General features: G+C 43.4%; 1 protein-coding gene across 1 annotated transcript in view; it reads left to right on the forward strand.

Moving 5' to 3' along the window:
* The window catches only part of cspg4ba (chondroitin sulfate proteoglycan 4ba), a 26,770-nt gene extending 4,237 nt beyond the window's left edge, over positions 1 to 22,533 (forward strand). The window contains exons 2-10 of the mRNA XM_031856315.1: positions 317 to 480; positions 2,813 to 6,385; positions 7,025 to 7,498; positions 7,990 to 8,166; positions 13,088 to 13,286; positions 14,648 to 14,779; positions 17,305 to 17,477; positions 17,993 to 18,176; positions 18,753 to 22,533. Of these exons, the coding sequence (XP_031712175.1) occupies positions 317 to 480; positions 2,813 to 6,385; positions 7,025 to 7,498; positions 7,990 to 8,166; positions 13,088 to 13,286; positions 14,648 to 14,779; positions 17,305 to 17,477; positions 17,993 to 18,176; positions 18,753 to 20,800 (7,124 nt within the window). The 3' untranslated portion in view covers positions 20,801 to 22,533. The remainder of the gene's footprint in view (positions 1 to 316; positions 481 to 2,812; positions 6,386 to 7,024; positions 7,499 to 7,989; positions 8,167 to 13,087; positions 13,287 to 14,647; positions 14,780 to 17,304; positions 17,478 to 17,992; positions 18,177 to 18,752) is intronic.
* Positions 22,534 to 24,231: the final 1,698 nt, after the last annotated feature.

A 24,231-nucleotide genomic window follows, 5' to 3' on the forward strand; every position in this document is an offset into this window, starting at 1 on the left:
TGTGTGTGTGTGTGTGTGTGTGTGTGTGTGTGTGTGTGTGTGTGTGTACACACTCCACTTCTAAAGAACGAGCAGGATGATAAATAGCCTGACTTTTACATCTAAATGTCACATGTTGGCTATTTTAAGACCACAATGCCTGACTTGACTGGCTGTGTGTTGTGCTACTGTACTTTCTGTTCTGTTTTCTAGTGTTCAGCATTTATTCATCAGGCTACAAGAGACAGTGAGCACCACGTTTTGAACACACACACACGTTCTCCCTCTTTGTCTTTTTGTTTTAAATCCCCCCTCTCTCTAATGTCTCTTTCTCCAGCTTCCTTCTACGGCGACGGCTTCGTGCAGCTCAAGGCGACCGAGTCGTCCGACTGTAACGCGCTGCGCATCCGCTTCCGAACCTCCAGCGCCGGCGGCCTGCTGTTCCTGGCCGCCGGCCAGACCGACTACTTCCTGCTGGAGCTCCACGCCGGTCGCCTGCAGGTGGGTACATCCGTGGCCCCCAGCGCATGAGCATATACGTTCAGGCACACATGACCGCACACATGCATGCAATACACACAGATCATCTTTTGTGCTTGATCACATGCACGCGTGTGGAAAGACGTGACAGACACACACACACACACACTATAACGGCCTTAAGCGTGGCTCCATGGCCATGTCACTCTCTCGACACTGTAACGCAAGCGGACAAGCCTGCCTGGTGTCAGCAGAGTGTTAACTCCATACCAGTCACTTGTCACAGTGGAAATGAAAGGGATTATGAAAGCAGCAGATCTTTGTGTTGTGTTTGAGTAATGGAGTGATCATTGTGTGGTGATACTGTACATGTACTCCAGGTGATTTGCTCTGCCTCATACCGCCTCCCCTAACGATTTCATAATCTTCTTCTTCATCCATCCTGCTTGTATGCGCTTGTTTTTTTGGCAACTATAATCACTCAATAATATAATGTAATAAAGGGCTGAGATTTTAGATTATTATATATATATATTGAGTAATTGTCATTAGTACGTTACAATTTTCAAATGTCTTGTTACGTCTGACCAACTGTCCAATGTTCAATTTAGAATAATATCGAACAACGTAAAGCAGCAACTCCTCATATATGAGAAGACATGCTTGTAAGAAAATATTAATTTGACTAATTTATTAATCATTTGAGCTCTGATTTAATGGACAAGCAAAATTATAGCCTATATCTTTATATAATTATATATGCTGTATTATAAAAAAGTACTGTAGCTTTTTGCTTCTATAATACTAATATTGCCACAATATTCATCTGCCTTTAAAAAATAACATGCAATACATGTACAGAATGGACAGACATACTGTGGGAAGCTTTTTATTTAATATGCAGACACTTTCATTGGAAACACAGGAAGTCCTGAGATATGCAGTATATCTTTTTGTGCATCAAAACTCCTTGAGAAATCCTTGTGGCTAATGCTTCTGTTGGCGCTTCCGGGAATGCATCACAACTGCGTTGCATTTTTTAGTGAGCATGAGGAGTGAGCTGCTCGTCCCCCGTTCCTTAAACTGGCACAGGTCACCAAACGATGCTTTGTTCACTCGCACAAATTATCCTCGGGCTCGGGGTCTCATTCCATGTGAGTCAGACGTGAGCGTCGCTCCCTGGAAGCCCACGCATGAATAGCAGGGACTCAGGAGCAAGCCCCGACAAGCACGTTACCTAAATGCAGCGTTAGTTTGAGATGGTGACATGATGCTCTGCGGACATAGCTGTAGGCAAGGAGATGATCGTTCTCTTCTTGCTTTAAATCGCAGACAAAGCTCACTGTTACAACAACAGGTGACATCATAATACAAGCAGTCTAAGTACTGTGTTTCCCTTTCCAGGTGTCACGGTGTCTGCAGTTAGTCATTTAAGTCTTTTAAGCCATAATGTCTTACAGTTATACAAACTGTTATTTCAACTGATACAATGAACATATTTTAAGATAATTTAATTTGTAATGATGGATAAATATTTATTAAAATATTATTTTTTAACAATCTTCATAATCATACCAAACCTGTACATGCATTTTTAAACAAGAGTCTACAGCTATGGTAAAGGCACTGTGAGGCTGTACTCTGCTTTTAGCTAAATGCTAATGTCAGCCATGGCCATGGGAGGTTGCTAACATGCTGATGTTTAGTGGGTGTAGTGTTTACGATGTTCACCATAGTAGTTTGGCGTGACCCGATAACGGCGCAAGATGAAACATTAGAGGATCACCGAAGTAATTACAATTCATCCTGAACGTCTACAAAATGTAATCCATCCAGTAGTTGTCGAGACATTTTATTCAACATTCATTTAACGGTAATATCAAGAAAAGTTGAGGCATCACAGAGGCCATCAGGATTCCTCTTCTGGGCACAACTGATATTTTAGTACCAAATTTAACAGCGATCCGTGCAACAGTTATGAAATGTTACTGAAGAAACAAAAATACCACCAACAAATGTGTGGTGGTGCAAGAGGAAAAGTTAGGGGATCAAATCAGGAGGCTCCATCGTCTAGGGACCATGAATGTCTGTACCAAAATGTCATGGAAAATCATCCAATAGTTCTTGAGGTATTTCAAGTGGTGGATTATCTGACCAACACTACCATTCCTAGAGGCACGTCGCCAACCTAACAGCAATCATTCTGAATGTGGGACATAACAATAAATATATATTCATAACTGATGAGCCTGATTTTAAATGGAATTACTTCTAGGATCAGTATGTACATTTGCCTTTTTATTCATGCAATATAGCATAATTTGAAATCTTGTTGTTTTGTTTCTTCCCTCAGCTGAAACTGGACCTTGGATCGGGGGAGGTGGTGTTACAGTCAGAGAGAGGCACCCAGCTCAACGACCTGGCCTGGCACTCTGTGGAGGTCCGCCATGTGCTGCACAACGTCACTCTGACTGTCGACAAGAACTCTCACACAGATATAAAGATGCCAGGCTCCCATCACAAGCTCCAGATTTTGGATGGGCTCTTTGTTGGAGGTGCAGGAGGCCTGGACAGACTTTACCTCCCCAGAGACCTGATCGGCTTCCGAGGCTGCATGGAGGAGGTGGTGTTCAACGAACACGACTTGTTGTCAACACTGAGGCCGTATACCGGATTCAAGAATGTCCATGAAGTGTCTTTAGGCTGCAGTCCCCAATTCTTTGCCACCGAGGAGGACCCTATCAGCTTCTTCAGCTCCAGGGCTTACATTTCTGTTCCAACCTGGAACGCCCAGCAGGAAGCGACATTCGAGTGTGTTGTGCACACTTCAGCCAAAGAGGGAATTATCCTTTACAATTCCGCCAGAGAGGGGGACTTTGTTGCTGTGGAGATTCAGGAAGGTTTGCCAGTGGCCATTGTTGGGAAAGGTGGAACCAAAACGGAGCTTCGATCCCTCACATTCGTCACTGACAGGAAATGGCATTCTGTCAAGTTGCATTTCAGTTCCAAAAGCCTTGAGCTTACTGTTGATGGAGAGATAGTGAAAAGCAGCATTAGCTCTGGTTCAAAGGGGCTTCAGCTTAAAGGTAATCTTTTTGTTGGAGGTATCGATGATGGCACTAGATCTGAAGTCAGAAAGGTGGGGCTTGTCTCTGTGTCTGGAAAGCGTGTCAGAGGAGGTTCCTTTAAAGGATGTTTGAAGAATATTGAAGTCAATGGAGTGAAAACCGGTCTCTCCAACGCGGTAGTCACTAAGGATATCTCGGTTGGTTGTGATCCAGAGAAAGAACCAGAACCCTCGCCCACTGTGAGTCCAACAAGTTCTCCGGTACCGTTCTTTCGCTTGGTGACACCAACACCGTCACTTCACACGTCCACCCTCGCAAGGGGCTTGGACAAAAAGTACGGCTCGAATTTTGTGCAGCTCAAAAATCTTGTGGTTCAGGAAGGCGGTCGAGCATCTCTCGAGGCCAAACACATCAAGGTACTATTAGACTTCAAGAAGCTTGGCATTCGACAGTCCCAGATCATCTTCAGAATCCGGGAGCAACCAATTCGTGGTCAGATAAGGCTTGATGTCGATCAGGACCAAGAGGAGAACACCTTCAGCATGTTGGACCTTTGGCACGGACGAGTGATGTATATCCATGGAGGCTCAGAGGAACCAGATGACTTCTTCATGTTTTCAATGTATTCTAGCAGTAGAAAGCAAGTTCCTGATTATCTGAAGAGCAGCAAATTATACCGCTACAATATTACTTTGACACCCACCAACGATGCACCTGAATTGAGTCTCCCTGAAGGAAATCTCTTTGTCTTGTTGGAGAACTCAAAGAAACGCCTCACCACTGATGTCCTGAAAGCCACAGACATTGACAGCAGCTACACCGGCCTTGTCTTCTTTGTGCTTGGGAACCTAAATGCTGATGCAGGATATCTGGAAATTGAAAACAACCCTGGCAAGGCAGTGACCTCATTCTCATATTTAGACTTGGAGGAACTGAGGGTGTTCTATGTTCACGCAGCTGTTCGAAACTCAAGGATAGTTCTTAGAGTTAGCGATGGGGAAAAGGTCAGCAACACTGTGGTCCTAAGGGTCATGGCTGTAGCGCTGGAGTATAAGATTGCCAACAACACAGGCCTTGAGATCATTCAAGGAGAGGCGGCTATACTTGGTTCAAAGCAGCTGGCTGTGCAAACCAATGCTGTGAAACAAGTCGTAGACATCCGGTTTGATATCATTGAACCCCCTCAGTATGGAGAACTCCAAAGACTTCACTCCAGCGGTGAATGGAGGCCTACTGACTCGTTTTCCCAAAGGCTTCTCGAAAAAGAGCGCCTGAGGTATGTAAGCACCTATCACGAAATCCAGACATCCAACGCCACTGATTACTTTAAGAGCAAAGTTAATGTGGCTGCTAGGGCAACCACTGAAATCCTCTTTCCAATCACTGTGAAGTGGGTAAAGTACCACCTGGTGAGGAATGTTATGATTGACATGGATAAAATTAGAAAAGTGACACTGGACTCTGAGCATCTTTTTGCCACAGCTGAAGGCGTGACCCTCTCAGAGGAAGACATTCATTACCGGGTTCTCACCACACCAAAGAAAGGGAAGCTCCTGCTCGACGCCACAGTCTTGGGGAAGAACTCAACCTTTAGCCAAAAGGATGTAACCGATCTAAAAGTGCATTACGCGCTCGTCGACAGGCCTTATGAAGATACAAGTGACAGGTTCAAATTTCAGCTGGTTTCCAAACACGCTCAGTCACAGTACTATGACTTTCGGTTTTCCATTAAAGCTGATGTCAACAGCCTGTTCATGAGAAATGACGGACTCTCACTACAGGAGGGCGAAAGTAAACTTATCACGAAAGACGACCTGTTTGCAGAGACTTTGAGCACAAAGGATATGTACTACACAGTAATAAGCAGCCCCAAACATGGGAAGCTGGCCCGTATTAGCCAGTCAAATTCCAATGCTAGCTACAACAACATCTTAACCTTTAGTAACCAGGATATATTAGAGGAACGGATAATGTACATCCACGATGACGGTGAAACAACGCAAGACGAGTTCACTTTCATAGCCTGCACCAGCCAAGGGTTCAAATCCTCGATCACAGTAGATAATATCGGCTCCAAAGAAGGAGTTTTCAACGTAACTATTCAGCTAGTCAATGACCAGAAGCCCGTACGTGTTATTGATAAAGTGTTCCATGTAGTAAGGGATGGACAGAAGATACTCACTGTAGAGGATTTGCGTTATCATGATGCTGACTCAGATTTTGATGACAGCCAGTTGATTTACACTCGGCGTGGAATCCCGATGGGAGACCTAGTGCTGGTTAATGACACCACTCATCGGCTGTTTCAGTTCCGACAGAAGGATTTGGAAGAAAAGCGAGTGTTGTTCATTCACAAGGGTGTGAGCACGGGCAGGTTTGTGCTCTTCGTCTCGGACGGAAAGCATTTCGTATCGAGCCTTTTAGACATCAGCGCGCATGAGCCTTTCTTGAGGGTTGTCAACAACACTGGCCTGCTGGTTCAGAAGGGCCGGTCCGTAACCTTTTCTACAAGTAACTTCAGCGTCGTATCAAATTTGGACATCAGAGACGACCAGGAGGTCGTCTTCAATTTGGATGGGGCTCCCAGGTACGGGACACTGTATCGCAATGAAACAAAGGTGGAGTCGTTCTCGCAGTCTGACTTTAAGGCCGGGCTGATCGCCTACTGGCACAATGACAGCAAGCACCTCGCAGACTCCTTCAACCTAACAGTGAATGCTAAAGGTCTTCAGCTGGCAGTGAGGATCAACGTGAAGGTTTACCTGGAAAGTCATCAGAGGCCACCCATTGTGCTGCATCACAACATTCTGCTGGTGGAGGAGGGAAAACCAGTGAAGATCAGCGGAACTAAACTAGAGGTGAGTGTTTCAGAAGAGAGACAGACTGAGAGTAGTTAATCATCAATTTATATTTTGGTTCCAATTATATGATGGCTATTTTGAAGGCCAATACCATAATTTTTTTAATTCATATTGCAATGTATGTTTTAAATATCTTTATAATTTGTCTACCACAACAATCTACTTTATTTGAGTGAATTTTAATATTGTTTTTCTTTATTATTTAACCAGTTGTCACTATCCTCACCTTTACAGAGGCTAATAATGTTAAGAATTATAATTTTGTTATTATTAACAATGATGTGTATACTTGTGGAATGTGAGCACAATGTTTTATTTGAAACATTTTATGTTAAGAGCTTTCAAAATCTGATTCTTAAAATCTATCTTTAAACAACCTGCATGTTGCGGTGTAGTCACGGTGTCAGATAATCTAAACTATAGTAAAAGGACAATATTACACTAATGTTCCAGTGAAAGACCTGTTTCTACTGCTCTGCTTTTTAAGGCCTCTGAAAGGGCAGAAACCGAATGCTGACCAGTCTTTGTTTTACACAGATGCCACGTTACATCAAGACCAAAATGAAGACTAAGCGGTAGTGGCGCGTGAAGCATTTCAAATTTAACCAGTGAATATGTTTTTTCTGATCGCTGCAGGTCACTCATGAGGACAACCTGCCATCAGAGATTACATTCACGGTCAAGGTGGCCCCGTCTCATGGCTTTCTCCGCCGTTTCGTCGAAGCGGAGGGGAGCTACATAGGATCCCAGCAGTCCCCTGTCAAGACATTTACCCAAGAGGACGTTAACGGCGGGAACATCCAGTACGTGCAGGCGGAGCCCGACAGAGTGAACGACACTTTCGTCCTGGACGCCACCAACGGGGTGACTGACATCACCGGCATCAGGATGTCTGTCGACATCATCCCACGCCTCATCCCGCTGCAGGTCTCCAATTTCACGCTGAACGAGGGCGCGTCCAAGGCGCTGACCCAGGACGTGCTCAAAGTCGCCAACCGGCACTTTTCAGGAATCAACTTCCTGTATAGTCTGAACGAGCCCCCGCGGCACGGTCACGTTGAGCACTCGCGACATCCCGGTGTGGCCTTAACCTCTTTCACCAGGAGGCAGGTGAGATATCCTGAATAGAGCAGCAGTTGATTGTTGGATTAATAATTAGATGTCGTGTGGTGGTGGTGGTGATATTTTTCATGCTGGTAACTAACACATGGACACAGAGGTCATGCCTGTTTCATTGCTATTTTAGAAGCATTTGTTTTAACCTAAACGCGTTATTAATTAAATGATGTATAGCAATATTAATAATAATTTGATTAGACTGCTTTTTTATTGTTATTGCGGTGTAAATAACCGTTGCATTTTTTGTGATGTCCACTGCCAATTTACACAATGACTTTTTTCAAATTTAAAACTAATCTGCAAGCATTTTCTAAATGTTTTGTAACCTAAAAGTACCAAAATGAATTAATTAAATCACAACATTAAACAAAGGAAAAAAGTTAGCCCGGGTTGACCCCCTTTTCATCTCACCCTAACCTGGCTTAAATCTCTGGGTCTTGCTTTGATTCTCCCCCAATCATTTCCGTGGTTTGTTTAATCAGGTGGAACACGAATTCATTTACTACGTCCACGATGGCAGCGAAACCTCAGCCGACTGCTTCACCGTGGCGGCCAACGACACGGGCCTGAGAAAGCAGAGCACGGCCCAGACGGTGTACATCCAGGTTTCGGCTGTCAACGACGAGCCTCCTGTTATTACAGCCAACAGGGTCCTCAGGGTGAGTCGGCACTGCTGCTCTATATTTAAACTTCTTTTTTCTTTACTAGCACGTCTGGCACCATAACTTACTGTCAGACAGTTTTCATGTGGGCAGTGTTGCAAGTTGCCATGGCTGGCTGGCTGGATTAGAGAAACTATTGCTATGCGGAGGAGAGTCCAGAGAAGCTGGCAGCACACAACAGACATTTGATGGTGCTTGGTGCTTGTAGGAAAGCCTGTTGTGGTGCTAAAGTGTTAAGCTTTCAAACTAATTATCCTGCTATTAAAATAAAGCACTACTTTTTTGCTGGGTCGGCCGCCAGTGAAGAGGCAGCTGCTGTAGTTCGGGTTGACTGGAAATTAATTCCAAGGCGTCAAATGAATGCAAAAGAGTTTAGATCAAATGGAAAATAACCCACAGGCATAACACAGACAGAAGGTCCCGCTGCTGAAAATATGTCGCTCGTATTTAGAGCATTTCACGTGAGTGTTGAGTGGCATGATGGCACGGGCTGGAAATAGTGAACACTGTGACCACGTCGGCCTCAGTGCGGCCCAGTTTGCTCCACTTCACATCTCTCGTCTCTACCTTCATCCAAAGAAACCCTGCTGCTTATTTAATACTCATTGGTGAAAAGCACTTTTTAAAATCCGTTAGTCCTAAAGAAATCAGACGGAGGTTGTCCTGCGTGTGTCCATGTGCTGAGCAGCTACTTCAGCTTGAGTAGCGGGAGTTGGGAGCGGTCCAGTTGGAAAGAGAGGCTGAAGTACAGGTCTCTATTGTCTGTGCAGCTTTGCCCCAAATGCCTCGAATTCCTCTGGATCCTGCTGAAGCTCATCAGAAGCCGGATGAATTAAAGTCGTTTTTAATGTGGAGCTGTGGATATTTTTAAAAGGGTAACTTCTTATGATTTCTGCCGATTGTCAGTAGAAATCATGATTCCATTCATACAGTCGTTATTTCACTAGATATTAGGTGAAAGGTCTGGATTTTGTCCACAAGGTGGCTCTCTGCCACTGCACTTCTTCATGAACCTGTTTTGAGAGATTAACAGCTCCCCTTACAGTCACAGTCATTTATTCATTCCAAAATATGTTTATTGGAGAGCTAGTTTTGTAACGGCTTTGATGTTTATATTTAAAAAGGACTCGTCAGATTTGTATTCATCATTTATGCCACAGGGATTGTCTCTGCGTGTTATGTAAGATTGGCAAACGCTGAATACAACCCCAAAATGAAATATGATCTAAAACACAAACTATTCAGTCAAAGATGAAACAAAAGGACAAAAGAAACACGATCCAATGAAAAACCAACAAATAACTTGAGTGATGTAAATATAACCCAGTACAAAAGTTTAGGTTTTGTAGTTGCGGCAGTGCTAACATTTATGACATCGAGAGAGAATGACACATCAGCAGTCTGTGGTGGTTTTCTGAGAGGGAATTCAACATTATTTAACTGTTAGCTTTTACTCTCACTGTTACCCTATTGTGTTGTCACATAAAGCTGAGAGCAGAGTCTCCCCTAAAGTCAAATTTAGTCTTTATTTTATGTGACCTCCTGACAACAGAAAGGGAGCTTAAAGGGATAGTTTGGATGTTTTGAAGTGAGATTGAATGAGCTACTTCTCCATAGTCAGTGTATTACTACAGGAGCAAAGCGATGTACTGCTGTGGACAGGGGCGGCAGCAAAACGTGTGTTAGTCACCTCAAAAAGGCCCACCTAAAAAAAATCACTATCAGTTTGAGTGTATGCTATATTCAGAATATTTCCACTGCTTTACCTTTCCGTCAGACAACCCTTTCTGACGGGGGAACTGAAACGGTTATCTATGCTCTCGCTGAGGCCACCAGACTCCATTTAATAAAATAGTAATTTTACCTGGCAGAAAACAGGAGCTGCTGGCTTTCCTCTGACTCGATCGGTTCCTCAGTTTGTGTTAATGTGAGATTTGGTGAATCCGAACTGACTTAAGTCACCCAATAATACAAACTAACTAACTGTGTTCTGCGAGGTCAAATGATTGTGTTTTTTTTTTATGAAGTCTGGTGGCTTTGGCGAGAGCATAGATGGATATAACTGCTTCAGTTCCTAATGGGAAAGGGCTGTCTGGTTGCAAGGTAAGAATACTCTAAATATGGCCTACATTAAAACTGAAATAGATATTTTTTTTTGGGTGGGCCTCTCTTTTAGGTGTCTAAAATACTTTTTACCTGTGCCCCCCCGTGCATAGCAGTACATTGCTTTGCTTCCATGTCTGTCTCTGTTTTTCCAAACTACTACTGTAGGTGAAAACCACAAGTCTATTAAAGCACTTCCACAAACATCAAAACAGCTGAGGTTTGGCAGTCAAGCCTTCAATTACAGCGGATCAAAGATGAGTGTGGTGAGGTTTGTTTCAACTCGACCGTCCTCTCCATCGCTAAAGCGTCCTGATTGATCTCGACCCCCTCAGGGGATCTCACGTGTCTCTTCTTTGAATTGGCTGAGTCACACTGATGCTGTTCCACAGACTGATCCCGCTGTGACTTCCTGTTAAACGGGGGGATTATCGGAGGTGCAGTCATTTCCTGCTAGATGAACACACACACACACATGTGGCTGCATTGATCTTCAACACGGCCCGCTAAAAAAACCTGCTCTAACAGGAAACTTGTTTGCTATAATCAACGTTTTTGTGAAAGTTGTCCCTCATAGTGACAAACATAATAATCATTTATCTTTGCTTCCTCTAAGGTTGCTTTGAGTTACATTATGAGGTGGTCAAGCTCTATTCTGTAACATTATTTTATTTGACTAAGGCAAATTATAACGCGATCATGATGTGTTACCTGTTTAACTTCATAATACAAGCTCTAAGCATCATCATTATAATACATCATTAAAACTACTAATGTCAAGATTTCCCTTTTAATCAAAGCAATTATTTAAATAAAAATGTTATTAATTGGAATTGTATATTTTCTTTCCAAATTTTCATCGACAGGAGACTATAACAAAGTACAGGGATATCGTTTCGATTTTTTTGACGGTTTGCAGACTGACTTCGGGACGGACAGTCCGGAGTCTTGTATGCGTCTGCTATCGGTATCGTCTGCGTATCGTCTGATATGGCTCATCTGCATCAGCTGTATAAACGTGATTTTGGTCATCTCTAATTATATCATAAAATCTAAATCATATAATTTATGTAAAATATATATATACATATTTCAAATATTATTTATTTTCATAATAGCATCAACTTGGAATGAAGTTGGTTCCTTCAAAATAACCTATCTTTGATGTGGTTAAACTACTTTTACCACGTTGCTGTAGCTTAGCTTGCTACATGTCTCTGTATCTTCAGTGTAGCAAAGCTTCATTTAATGTAGCTTAGCTTGCTACATGTCTCTGTATCTTCAGTGTAGTGAAGCTTCATTTAATGTAACTTAGCTTGCTACATATCTCTGTATCTTCAGTGTCGCGAAGCTTCATTTAATGTAGCTTAGCTTGCTACATGTCTGTATCTTCAGTGTAGTGAAGCTTCATTTAATGTAGCTTAGCTTGCTACTTGTCTCTGTATCTTCAGTGTAGTGAAGCTTCATTTAATGTAGCTTAGCTTGCTACATGTCTCTGTATCTTCAGTGTAGTGACGCTTCATTTAATGCAGAGTAGCTGATAGCTTAGCTCACTCATTGTTCATTTCACGCCGCAGCAGGCGGTCGACTATCTGGTGAACATAATGGAGCATTTAACAGAGTCAATATTTGCACCAGGTAGCTAGAAACTTGTAAGCTAATGCTGGCTCAGTGCCATGGGACACTGTAATAACAGAAGTAATAGTAGAATAGCAGTGGTAGAACAGAGACATTCATATTATTAGTAACACCTGTGCTTGTCCTATTAGGCCGAGTCAGAATGTCTCCTGTGATAAAAGCCTCTTCAACTAATCACATTTTTAAAAGCTGTGGAATCATAACCTGGGTTATGCAAGAGTTTGCTCCGGAGTGGAGAGGCTCATCCTTTTGTTGCCAAGTGTCTACACGGTCCAGCAGCTTTGGTGCTCCGCGCGTCAATGAGTTCCTCTGTTCCTTCGCATTAGCTCGAGGCTTTTGAATCTACATGGGAGCAGGGGCCTCGCCGACACTCACTGCAGCCCGCCTGGATATATTTAGTCCTGAGATGTCCTACGTTTGAGATGTCCTATACGCAAACGAGGACCTGAGTGACATTGTTCCACGGGTTTGTTATAGTCTTGCCGCCTTTAGGCGCCTCAGTCTGGGGAGGATTTTCATAGCAATGCTGCTTGGTTGGCCGAGGAAGTGCTGAGTGGATAATGAAGGGAGAAGAGAGATGTGAAATAGAGAGAAAGAGACAGAGAGAGACATGTGAAATAGAGAGAGAGATGTGAAATAGAGAGAGAGAGAGATGTGAAATAGAGAGAGAGATGTGAAATAGAGAGAGAGAGAGATGTGAAATAGAGAACGAGAGATGTGAAATAGAGAGAGAGATGTGAAATAGCCTCTGAGCTGGACCCACAGCATCCTGGTCCATCGGTTGTGATGACGATGAGTGACAGGGACTCATGCTTGTGTCTCGCTTCCTTTTCAGTTGTATTCTATCTGAGCAGAAAGTACAAAGTACATTAGGCATGACCCTGTTCTGTCCTACAGACAATCCTATTTGATACTTTTGAATTAGGGGGATTTCCTCCAAGACTGGCATCCCCAAATGTAGAATAGAAGAAATGGAGAACTTTAACACACCAAGTCGTTTTGTATAACAAAATATGACCGCATTTCATTCCATCTCTCAAAATAAATGTCAAACTGGCATTTGGCCGTCAAATCCTGTTAGCCCCCCCACCATCATGAGCCCCCCTCATGTCTCTGGATGTGTCCATGTTGTCACGGAGATAACAGATGGAACCTGTCGGGTCCACCTTGTGTCCAGGTGTGGGTGTCCTCCATGACGGAGATCAGGCCGGAGGATCTGAGAGCGCAGGACCTGGACACCCCCCCAGTGGGGGTGCGCTTCATGGTGACCCCGCCCAGCAACGGATACCTGTCCCTGAAGAGCGCCCCCATGAAGGCGGTGCTCAACTTCACCCAGGAGCACGTAGACCAGGGGCAGCTGCTGTTTGTCCACAGAGGTAAGATCAACTCCTGAAGTACAGAAGAGACTACTTTCTTTTTAAATAACAAAAGCCAGAAATGTTGTCTTTCATTTTTTATTTTGCATTTATACAAACAGCATAAAAACAGACAACAGAGGTGAAACAGGCGGAACACGAGAGACCAAGAATCCATAGACGTATATAGTGGACCTCCCCCCAAATAACAAACTACAAAAACTATTAATAAAATAACATCAGATGCAAAATATCAGAAAAATAATATGTGATCATTTAAACCTTCATCTGTTTCTGTGGAGATGGATACTGAAGAAGAAAATACTATTGCCATACAAATCGTGCTGGGCCATAATCTCTCCAATATAATGTAAATATATGGCACTCTGCTTGTGGTGCTCAAAACACCAAAAAAAAACATTTTAAAAACTCCAAATGACCATGTAGTTCCATTATATTTGAGAGAAGACAGTCGTCTTTATGTGCGATAGCTTCAAAACTAGGCAACTCACTCCAAAACAATCCAGATTGATAAAGAGCACTACAGGTGGGAGGAAACGTATGTGAACTGTCCCTTTAAGCAGCAGCCGGACTGTTCCATGCATTATTGGAAAAAGATCATTTTTTTAATATCGTGACATTGATTTCATCAATAATACCGTCCTAAACATAACCTGTAATGAACTGCTACAAATGTTATGAGCATCTTCTTATTCTCCATCATGCTTGGGATTCAATGCCGTAATGTTTTTTTCATGTCATTCATGTTTGTTTTTTGTAGAGTCCAGTCCTCTTGTTGTTGTTGTTCCTTCGTCGTCCACTAGAGGGTGCTGTTGACAGTTTGAGTTGCTCTCTTCTTGAGTCAACTGAAATCCTAGTCATCCGCAGCAGCACTGTGAACCTCTCTTTATTGCCCGTTAAATGACTCTCAACCACGACACAGACAGACTGGTTGGAGGTGATAATACTTCACAGTCTGGAAACTCTGATGTCAACGTTAGACGGTGTCAGTCTGGGATCAGCTGTCTGCTCACTGTTCTGAATCCTATCTACTTGTTTCTAAGCCTGCACCTGTACCAACAGGAAAGGAAGCAATGGTAGTGTGTAAAAGGACTCGCCCCACCCTATATGTTGAAGAACGTCCTTCTTTGTCACACACATTACACACACTCGAGCACTAGTATAAACACTTCATTTTGATTGACCGTATATTCCCTGTTATGTATATTTAGCAGAAACCAGAGGCAGCTTATTTGCCACGAACAAAGTGAAAATACGTGCTCACAACACTAACTTTTATGTTCTGCAGCAGACCGAATCCAGTTAATTTGCCTCAGAGTCCTTTTGATTCTTTTTATTTTTTGTTTTTATTGCATTTCCAGGTGCCATGTCTGGAGGATTCAACTTCCAAGCCAACGATGGCGTGAACTTCACTCCCAGGCAGATCTTCAGCATCACTGCCAGAGCGTTAGTTCTCAGTTTAGAGACAAACCGCCCGCTCAAGGTGTTTCCAGGTAATTCTCCCTCTGAGTAGAGCCAACAATGTGCTTGCTGGTGTGTCCCTCAATACCACACCCCCTACCTGTACTCATCATCATCATCATCATCATCTTTTTTCTTTTTTTTCCCGTCCTCTCTTCAAATATGCGATTGCTGAAGTGCAATTCCTCTTTTTTTATGCTTCCTGTCATGATGAAACTACACACCCTCTTCCTGGAAATGAACTGAAGCAACACATTTTGTACTAATAATATCCATAAGCAAAGTATTGATTTCCTCTTTTCTTGTCTCTATTGTTGGGGCTCAGTTGAAGTGTTTGTGACACGCCGTGTAAGGTTTAACCCTAACCCGACTGCAGTCTCTGCTCACAATTCCTTCGGTTGAATAATTCAGCATCTTTCCAACAGCCAAATCATTACATCAAACAGCAGTGAATCAGCTGACACTGTGAAACATCTCGATGTACGGCACGTCGCCTGTGTCTGCGAGCGCTTTTCTGAGCTTTTCCAGCGGTCTGGTTTGTTGAGCTAGAAGGAGAGGATACTGTGAGGGTAGCAAACTGCCAACTGGCTCGCTCTGCTGAGCTTCCCCCGGCCACAGGGTGAGTGGGTACTTGAAAAGCTGTGCCACTGTCTGTCTGAGGCAGCCCTGTGCTTTGTGCCAGGCGGGGCAGAGGGATGGGGGGGGCTTTAACTGACAATGAAGGGTTTTGATGGGGTGACGTGAAACCCTTTCACTCCGTGGAGGTGAGATTAATGTTTTTCTTCTTCCCAGTAAAGCCCTCAAATGTGTGGGTGAAACCATACAAAGGCTCCCCTCTAAATGGCTGCATGGGCCTCATTACCTGAAAGTGTTCTGACAAGAAGTCGCTGTGGTGTTGCCTGCTGATACCACACAGCGACTTCTTGAGAGGATATTTACTTAGAATTACATCAAGCTTTTTTTGAACACACAAAGCTTTTTTTAATGCGATGTGGGAATATAGAGCGCTGCAAAGAAGTTAGCATCACGCCAGTTCCCATTCGATTTTGGATTCTTGCAGAAAATAAGGCAAACAAACGTTTATGATACTCGCACGTTTTGCTCAGCAGGATTAATGTTCACAAACTAACACCTCGGGCGCTTGAGCGAGAGTTTACACAACGAGGCTGCGAGGGCGGACATGATGACGTTTTGTAGTCTCATTTAGCCACTTGTTAGCAAACGACTTTTTTCAGTCATCTAACCAAACGGGATATCCTTTAAATATGGGGATGAGAAAGGGCACAGGACTGGTCTCAGAAGGGTGGGGACACAATGAAATATATAATATATGAAATTATCTTTTTTTAATCTGGAAAATAAAGTGGGCGGTGTCGTTTTTTAGCATGTGTGAGTCCTCCTTTCAGGCCCCATAGAGCTCTAATAGCCTTCACCATTAAAGGGACGGTTCACCCCAAAATCAGAACTACATATTGTTCCTCTTAGCTGTAGCACTATTTATCAGTCTAGATAGTTTTGGTGTGAGCTGCCTAGTTTTGGAGACGTCACTTCTCTCCAACACGATGGGACTACATGGCGCTCGGCTTGTGATGCTCAAAGCGCAAAAAAACAAATCCATTTGGCAAAACTGAACAGCGTCGTCTCTTTCACCACAGACCTTGTGAGCAGTTTCCTTTAGGAACTATTTTCTTTCAACCATAGTTCCTTCATGATATCTCCAAAACTACTCAACTCACACCAAAACAATCTGGACTGATAAATACCACTACAGGTAAGAGGAAACATATGTAGTTCTGATTTTTGGGTGAACTGTAAATGGTAGATGGATACTTGTATCGGGGATGGAACCGCCGATCCTCTGATTATAGGACGATTCTGCTCTACCACTGAGCCACAGTCACCCACAACTGTCCCTTTAAGGTGGGCGACTGTGGCTCAGTGGTAGAGCAGAATCGTCCTATAATCAGAGGATCGGCGGTTCCATCCCTGATACAAGTATCCATCTACCATATGTGCTTTGACCCCTCTTCCTCCCTTCTATCACTGCCTTCCATCATTTATCAGCAGTCTTTTTTTAGGATCCTCACAATCTTGATCTATGGAAGTCTACGTCATTCATCTTGAGAAGAAAAGAACGATTTGGTCCCCGTCATCCTGCACATGAGAGATGTCTCTCTTTACATTTTCCCCGAGCGGAAACATTCTGCGCCTGCAACGAGCCGATCCACTTTTAAGTTCTTGTTTGGATTTTTTATGTAACACCCCGCACTGCAGTCGGACGGTGCTGTAAAAAGAAAAATCTGTGATGTCTGCCGCGCAGCTTTAATTTGACACATCAAAGGACTCTCGTTGGCCCATCGCAGCACTTGTTTTGCATCATTTGGTGTCAAATAGACGCCTCCGGAGTGGGGAAAAACGTTCAACATCGGATGCAGGCCGCACGAGAGATTTAACGGTGTGGTGACGGCTCAGCTGAACACCAGACAATAAAGAAAAACTCCTGACGAGCCACTTCACCAGTAACTCACCGTGATTCAATTGCACTCCTTTCCTCCAGGCTCTTCCACTCCAATCACAAACGAGGGTTTACAAGCGGTGACCAATGACTTCAGCAACTCCTCGGCTCGCATCGTTACGTTCAGTGTGATTCGGCATCCTAAACTGGGGCGCCTGGTGACGAGGCAGCTGGATAATTTGACGGTGGACATCTCCACTTTCACACAAGACATGGTGAGTGAAGAACTGGAGGTCAGAGCAACACTATCCCCTCAGGTTACATAAGAATATTCAAAAACAATGGATGTGAACCAGTTTAAGAATAAATATTCCTCCATTCATGTGGAAAGTTCCCAGATTTCGACACTATTAATAATAGATATTCTGCATCCTCAATTTAGGAAATTGCCTTTGTGCTTCTTTAGCTGAATGGAACATGCAAAGCTTTTACCTAATCAATTATTTCTGATGGATTATGATACGACACATTTAAAGCTGTGCTGCTCCGTGCACTTTATTTACTGCTGAGCACAGCAGATTTGAATTAATGATGAAATCTTACACACACCGTGGTAATGTCTTTCACAGTGGTGAAGAATGATTTAGGCCACAGAGCTGTTTATGCACTTGAATAAACCATCAGTTCACTTTCGGGGGTGGCTGATCTGCATGTTGTGCAAATTTGTTGATGTGAATATATTTTTGGATGGCGGTTTGCCCTGAGGCGCCCTGTTGTTTGTCCACCGCAGGTGGACAGAAAAGAGGTTGTGTACATTCAAACCCCCATTGAGTCTGTGGGCTGGGAAGCAATGGACTCCATGACCTTCTCTGTGGCGTCACCGCCTACTTCTCTGGACAGCCAGATCTTCAAAATTGACATTTCCTATGAGAATACTGGACCTGAACACAACACAGTCCTGCTTGCAAACACAGGTATGAACAAGAGTAAAGCACAAGTACTTGGTTGCATAGAAATGAATAAATAAATATATATTGTTTTATCAGAGTTATTAAATTCATGCTGAGCGATACAACAAGATGTTTACTAATTTTCATACATCCGATTGTTGAGACGTTTCACTCAAAACTACAAATGCACAACCTCATTGTGCGAGAGGTAGAGTGAGAATCGCCAAACTTGGTATGCTTCATCCGGTAATCCGTCCAATATGAGATATTTCAGTCTGGTGTTTATATTTATGTCTGTGGACAGATTTTGTGACCACAATAGCATCACAACCGTGCAAGATGCAGTCTCAAAACTTCAAAGGTGTGTAGTTGAGATCAGATTCAAGGGCGTGGTCGAAGATGGGTGTGGTCAGAGCAAGTGTGCCGGAAGTAGGAGGGTAAGAAGTATGGAAGGCGTTATTGGTCACCCCACCTTACGAACCCTGGCGTATTTGGCATCTCAGCTGTTGCGATCCCATCGCAAGATGGTCTCTAGTTATTACTTTAAAATGTTTAACAATGTTGTCCTTGGTGATTAAAGAAATGTTTGCTTGATGCTAGGTGCTGAGGTGACGGAAGGGGAGAGTGTCGTCATTGATGAATCCAAGCTGGATGCCACCAACCTGATGTCCAAGCTGTCGACGCCTCAGCGGAGCTCTTATGAGGTCTGGTTCCAGGTGACATCTCTGCCTCAGCACGGTGTCATAGTGGTTGGTGAGAGAAACCTCACCAAGGAGAAACCCAACTTCTCCCAGTTCATCGTGAACAAGTACGGTATCACCTACAAGCATGACAACTCGGAGACAACTCGCGATTCTTTTTTATTCAGTGCATGGCTGAATCCTAAAGGCAAAACTGCGCAACGCCCTCAGGACGACATCGATGTTGTTGAGGAGCAATTCAACGTCACAATCACGCCTGTGAATGATCAGTCACCTTTGCTAAAAACCAAAGCACCCAGTCTGAGGGTGGTACAAGGGGATACAGTAGCCCTCGGGCCTGAGAATCTCAAAGTTGAAGACTTAGACAATCCTCCTGAGGATATCAAGTTCTCTGTGATTAGCAAGCCAAACAATGGTTACCTAGCTCTTGAAGGAAGTTTGGATGAGTCGATAGTGGCCTTCACCCAGGCCCAGATCAATAACGGAAGCGTCTATTTCATCCATGATGGAAGCTCTGTCTCGGGGGTGTTCTACTTCAGTGTCACGGATGGCCATCATAAACCGATATATAAACTCTTCAACCTAGAAGTGACCGAAATCACCATTTCTCTGGTCAACTACACTGGATTGACACTGGAGCAAGGCAAGACATCGGTATCACTGACCCAAGACAACCTTGCAGCTGAGACCAACGGGAAAAACATCACCATTCGCTACCAGATTACAAGGCCTCCCAACTTTGGCAAACTTTTGAAGGACAAACAAGAGGCTACACAGTTCGAACAGGAGGATCTACGGGCTGGAAGGCTGTCCTACCACATGATCTCCTTTACCTCTGCAGAGGACAGCTTTGAGTTCACTGCCTTCACTTCAGAGGCAAATGTGAGCGGCCAAATGTTCAACATAACCGTCAGACCTTTGATCCAGGTGGGGAAAGGTTTGAGGATTCCCAATGGGATTGCCTTCAAACTCAACACAAGCTTCTTTAACGCCTCTGAACTGGCCAATATCAGTGGTAGTGACCCTGTGTTTGAGATGATCTCCCATCCAATGTATGGGAAGGTGGTTCGGACAAAACCTAAAATGTCCAGGAAAGCTGTACCACTCGAGACCTTCACCTTTCAAGATCTGATGCAGGAGAAGGTAGCCTTGGAGCTGAATGCCAACATGACCGGAGTTCAAGAGCTAAACGACTCACTGGTGTTTGTACTGAAAGCTCAGAACATCCAACCTGCTAAAGGAGAGTTCCACTTTACAGTGGTGCCATATGATCCAGCGCTTTTTCCGTCCACAAAGAGCCCTGTCCCAACCACACCATCCGTTCCTCAGACACCGATCCAGACGTCCAGAAACGGAAGCGCTTCGCCAGTCCTGTCCACAGCTTTCCTCTCCACCCAGCAACCAAGCAAAAACCATCAAAAGTTTAAGGCACACAACCGCTGGGGGAACTCCAACAGAACTAGCATTTTCAGCACAACTCTTGGCAAACCAACGCGTGGAACAGAGGACTTTCCCTTTAGGAACACACCCGTACGTGTAGAGTCCTACCCTCAAAAAACCTCCAGTCTGCTGCTGGTCATCTTACCGCTGCTGGCCCTGCTGCTGCTCATAGTCATCTTCGTAGTCCTGGTTGTCTTTCTTCGACACCAGAGACAAAGGAAGCAGAGCACCGCCGCACCAAAGGAGCCACCCTCCGCTGGTCTTGCCTACCAAGGTCAGCCCCAGAGGAGCACGACCGTTCCCACCGTGACTGTCACTCCGTTGAACCCCAGCTGCCCAGGTAGCCCTGTTCTTGATCGGTTACTCGTACAGAATCAGGCCTCACTTTACGACACCATTGATTCAAACATGCTCATGAGTACTTGGAGGAACGGTTCCCCTGTGTCATCTTCCCAAATTATTAGGACCGCCACCCCCACTCTGCAGACGAACCAGTACTGGGTATGATCCCCCACAAACCATTATGTGTTGGAGAATGCTGTTACAGGTTCTGATAACTACCTAAGTATAATGTGGTTGTACTTAAATGAGGCTGCAACGAACCAGCTTAAAGCTGCATTCATCAATATTTTGAATTAATACTGAAGCAAATTACGTTGTCATGTGTAATGTTTCACTTGACGTGACGGACTTGTCACCCGGCTCTGAAGCTTTATGGAGATTATTGTTGTCTCATTTAGCTCATTGTTTTTGTTTTCACCGCACATTACTGCATAACGGCAAACATTTAACAAACTAAAGACATTTCTTGTCAAGAGTTGGAGAGGGCTAAACCAGAAACACAGCTCCAATGGGGTGGCAACGTTGCTCTGTGTCTGCTGGATCAATAACGAGGCAACTGTTTGCTTAAAACTTTATAAAGGCCGTGATACTGTATGTCAGCTTGCTCTTATGTTCTTCTGCTACCTGTTAGTTAATAATTGACTGATGCAGCTTTAAGGATGGTCAAAGCAGAAAACCACCCCAGTACGTTATTCAGCATCTACACAAACACTGGTGTACAGCCACTGCTGTGTATTGATTTGGTGGGACAGATTTAGTTCCCTTGAGCATTTACAAAGCGGTCGTCGTCGTGGTAAAACCTTCACCTGTGTTTGGTGCCTAACGTACGTTTCATCACTCACACTTGTTATCTGGTCCTCGTGCACGTCGAAGTCCCTTCCATTATGGGTTAAGAGCTTCGGAGGGGAGGGTGATGCTAACAACAGCTTGTAACTGTGAATTACTAAGACTGACACTGGCACAAAGATGTACAGTCTGAGCATTTCAATTGATTGTGCAGATTTTATACTGTGGTTCTGTATTATATATATTATAGTACATTCACTTTTTGTAACTCAGGTATTTTGTTAATGGTCAGTTACTCCATGTTACCTTTCAACGAGGGTTGCATGTATCGTCCATAAATGAGGTCTTTGACATAGCGGCATTGAATATTATCCCAGCATGGCTGTATATTGAAACAGGACTCTGAGAAGGCTGCTTTTGTACTACTATAAAAACAGTTATTTATAGGCCTGATCAAGTCACACCGATTAAAATAATAGCACTGTTTTTTCTTCTGTTTTTGTTTATTATTTTACTATGCACAGTATTTATATATTTTCAAGAAGAGCATACAAAAAACAATCAAGGCACTGATCTAAAAAGAATGACCAAATCTACTCCGTATTCTACCCAGCTTCCCCTGTGATTCAAAGTCCAGTAGCAGGTGTTAATGTTTTCCATTCACAGGTTCCTCTTACAGTCGAACAGATGTGATTGGTCCACATACCTTTAAGAAGATTAAGCAACTAACCCTAAAACATACAATCACGAGGAGTGTATTTGATAAATACTGACGGGTCTTTCGTAGACAAAATTAAAAGAAACTGATAATTTCTTTGATGAGTTGTGAGTGCTCTGGTATTTACATGACTTGTTTCTACTGTAGGCCTCGGTGGGTTGACACTGTAATGATGCATCTACTGTAAATGAAAGCTAACGCTCTGGCAAGTTATGGGAGACGAGAAAATGCGGTCACACAAAACCACTGTAATAATGTTACGGAATCATTTTGTACTGAAGAAAAAAATGTCTATCAAGTGTATTCCAGTCTCATCTTAATGATGTAACCTACTATGTAACAGAAGAGTCATATTTATTTGTACCGTATTTTTAATAAACCACTTTAAAACGTTTGCAAGGAATCACTTTGTGTTATCAAAGCGCGCGTGTGTGTGTGTGTGTGTGTCTGGGATTCATTATTGCCCCTTATTTTCTTTGCTTCGATGAGTTTCTGGCAGTTTTCCCCATCACTGTAATTTAAACTGTACTTTCAGCCTGCTGCCCTCCTCTTAATAGTACTTAATAGTACTTCACTCACTGCAACAAAGGATGCTCTGCGCCAGAGGACCAATTACAAAGAGATTAATTATCATCATCACTTCTCCTATAGTCTCCTGCAGTTACTGTAATCGTGGTTTCTTCACAACAATAAACACTCAAATCAACAGGACGTGATCGGCACTGAGGTGTTGTGCGTTTTCCAAATGTCCGCTAAGAACCCGAGTGGATAACCAGAAGTTAAAACATGTAATGTGATTTGGGAAAAGCACAAAGCATCTCCTTTTCTGCAGCTGAAGCTTCGCTGCTGTGAGTCAGTCCCCCGTGATTGATGGTATTGCGCCAATTTATTTTTTCCCAATGGCAAATGCACAGAATGCCGGGGGACATGAAGGAAGTCTGTCCCTTGTGCTGTGCACAGGTTTTAATTTAAGATTACAGCCGGCCTCAAATGCAAATTGTTTCAGCAAAGAGATGTACCGAGCTCGGGATTCACACACAACCGGCGCCGGTGTGCTAAACGGTCTTGTTGACAGTAAATGAGCTAATGGGAGCTGTGAGCCATGGCATCACATGCGAGGTGCAAACTTGGCAGAATGATGTCGGGAGGCCACAGAGTTCACCAGTAGGAACTTCACTGAGATACTGCTGTTAACCACAATATTGTCAGTTATTTAAGGGGAAATTTCAGCACAACTCAGGACAAACATCGGCAAGTTGTTGACGAGCGTGCAGTCTGATTAACTGCAGAAAGAGATTAACGGGAACCAGCAAAATATAAAAAAAGTGCATTTCTCACGAGCATACAATGGTCGAACTTCTTTACCAATCCCTTCTCCACCAGCTACAAACAAGATGTCAAGTCTCATTTTGTGGTGTTGGTTTTGGTGTTTTTTCTATTTTGTTGCATTACAACCTGGAATTAAAATAGATTTTTTTAATTGGCTTGCTAAATGAGAAAAACTGAAAAGTGGTGTGTGTAAGATCTGGTGCTTTAGATTACCTTCAGAAGTGTCGCTTGATCTAAAGGAGCACCATTAAATCCATTATTACATCCATATAACAAAATGGAAACCAAGCTGCCAAAAGAGGACCAAATACTGCAGACAAGAGAGACAAAGATAACCCTGAAGGACCAGGAGGAGATTGGAGTATCTGTCCAGAGCACCAATTTAAACTGTACTCTCCACAGGCTTTAGGCTTTATGGAAGAGGGGCCAGAATAAAAGTAGTCTCCCGCATGCCTTTTGGCAAACTCCAAATGTGTTTTCTTATTTTTGTCTTCAAGGAATGTCTTTTTTTTCCGGCCTATTTCACTTCACCAATTGTAACTATTTTGTGTAGAACAATTGCATGAAATCCAAATGAAAACCTTTTACAAGGCTCTGTACAAAGAATTTTACCCCAGTTGTAGCCCGCCAGCTTTACTTTATACTTCGGCTATATAACATAATCAATAAATGAATTATGATGTATTATTGTTGCCTAAGATAAGAGTTTATTGAAGGATATAGTAAAACACATGCCACACTTTTACCAGCCGCTACACTAAAG

Source organism: Anarrhichthys ocellatus, unplaced genomic scaffold (assembly GCF_004355925.1).
Source record: "Anarrhichthys ocellatus isolate YVR2014 unplaced genomic scaffold, GSC_Weel_1.0 scaffold17, whole genome shotgun sequence".
In the NCBI taxonomy this organism is placed as follows: domain Eukaryota; kingdom Metazoa; phylum Chordata; class Actinopteri; order Perciformes; family Anarhichadidae; genus Anarrhichthys; species Anarrhichthys ocellatus.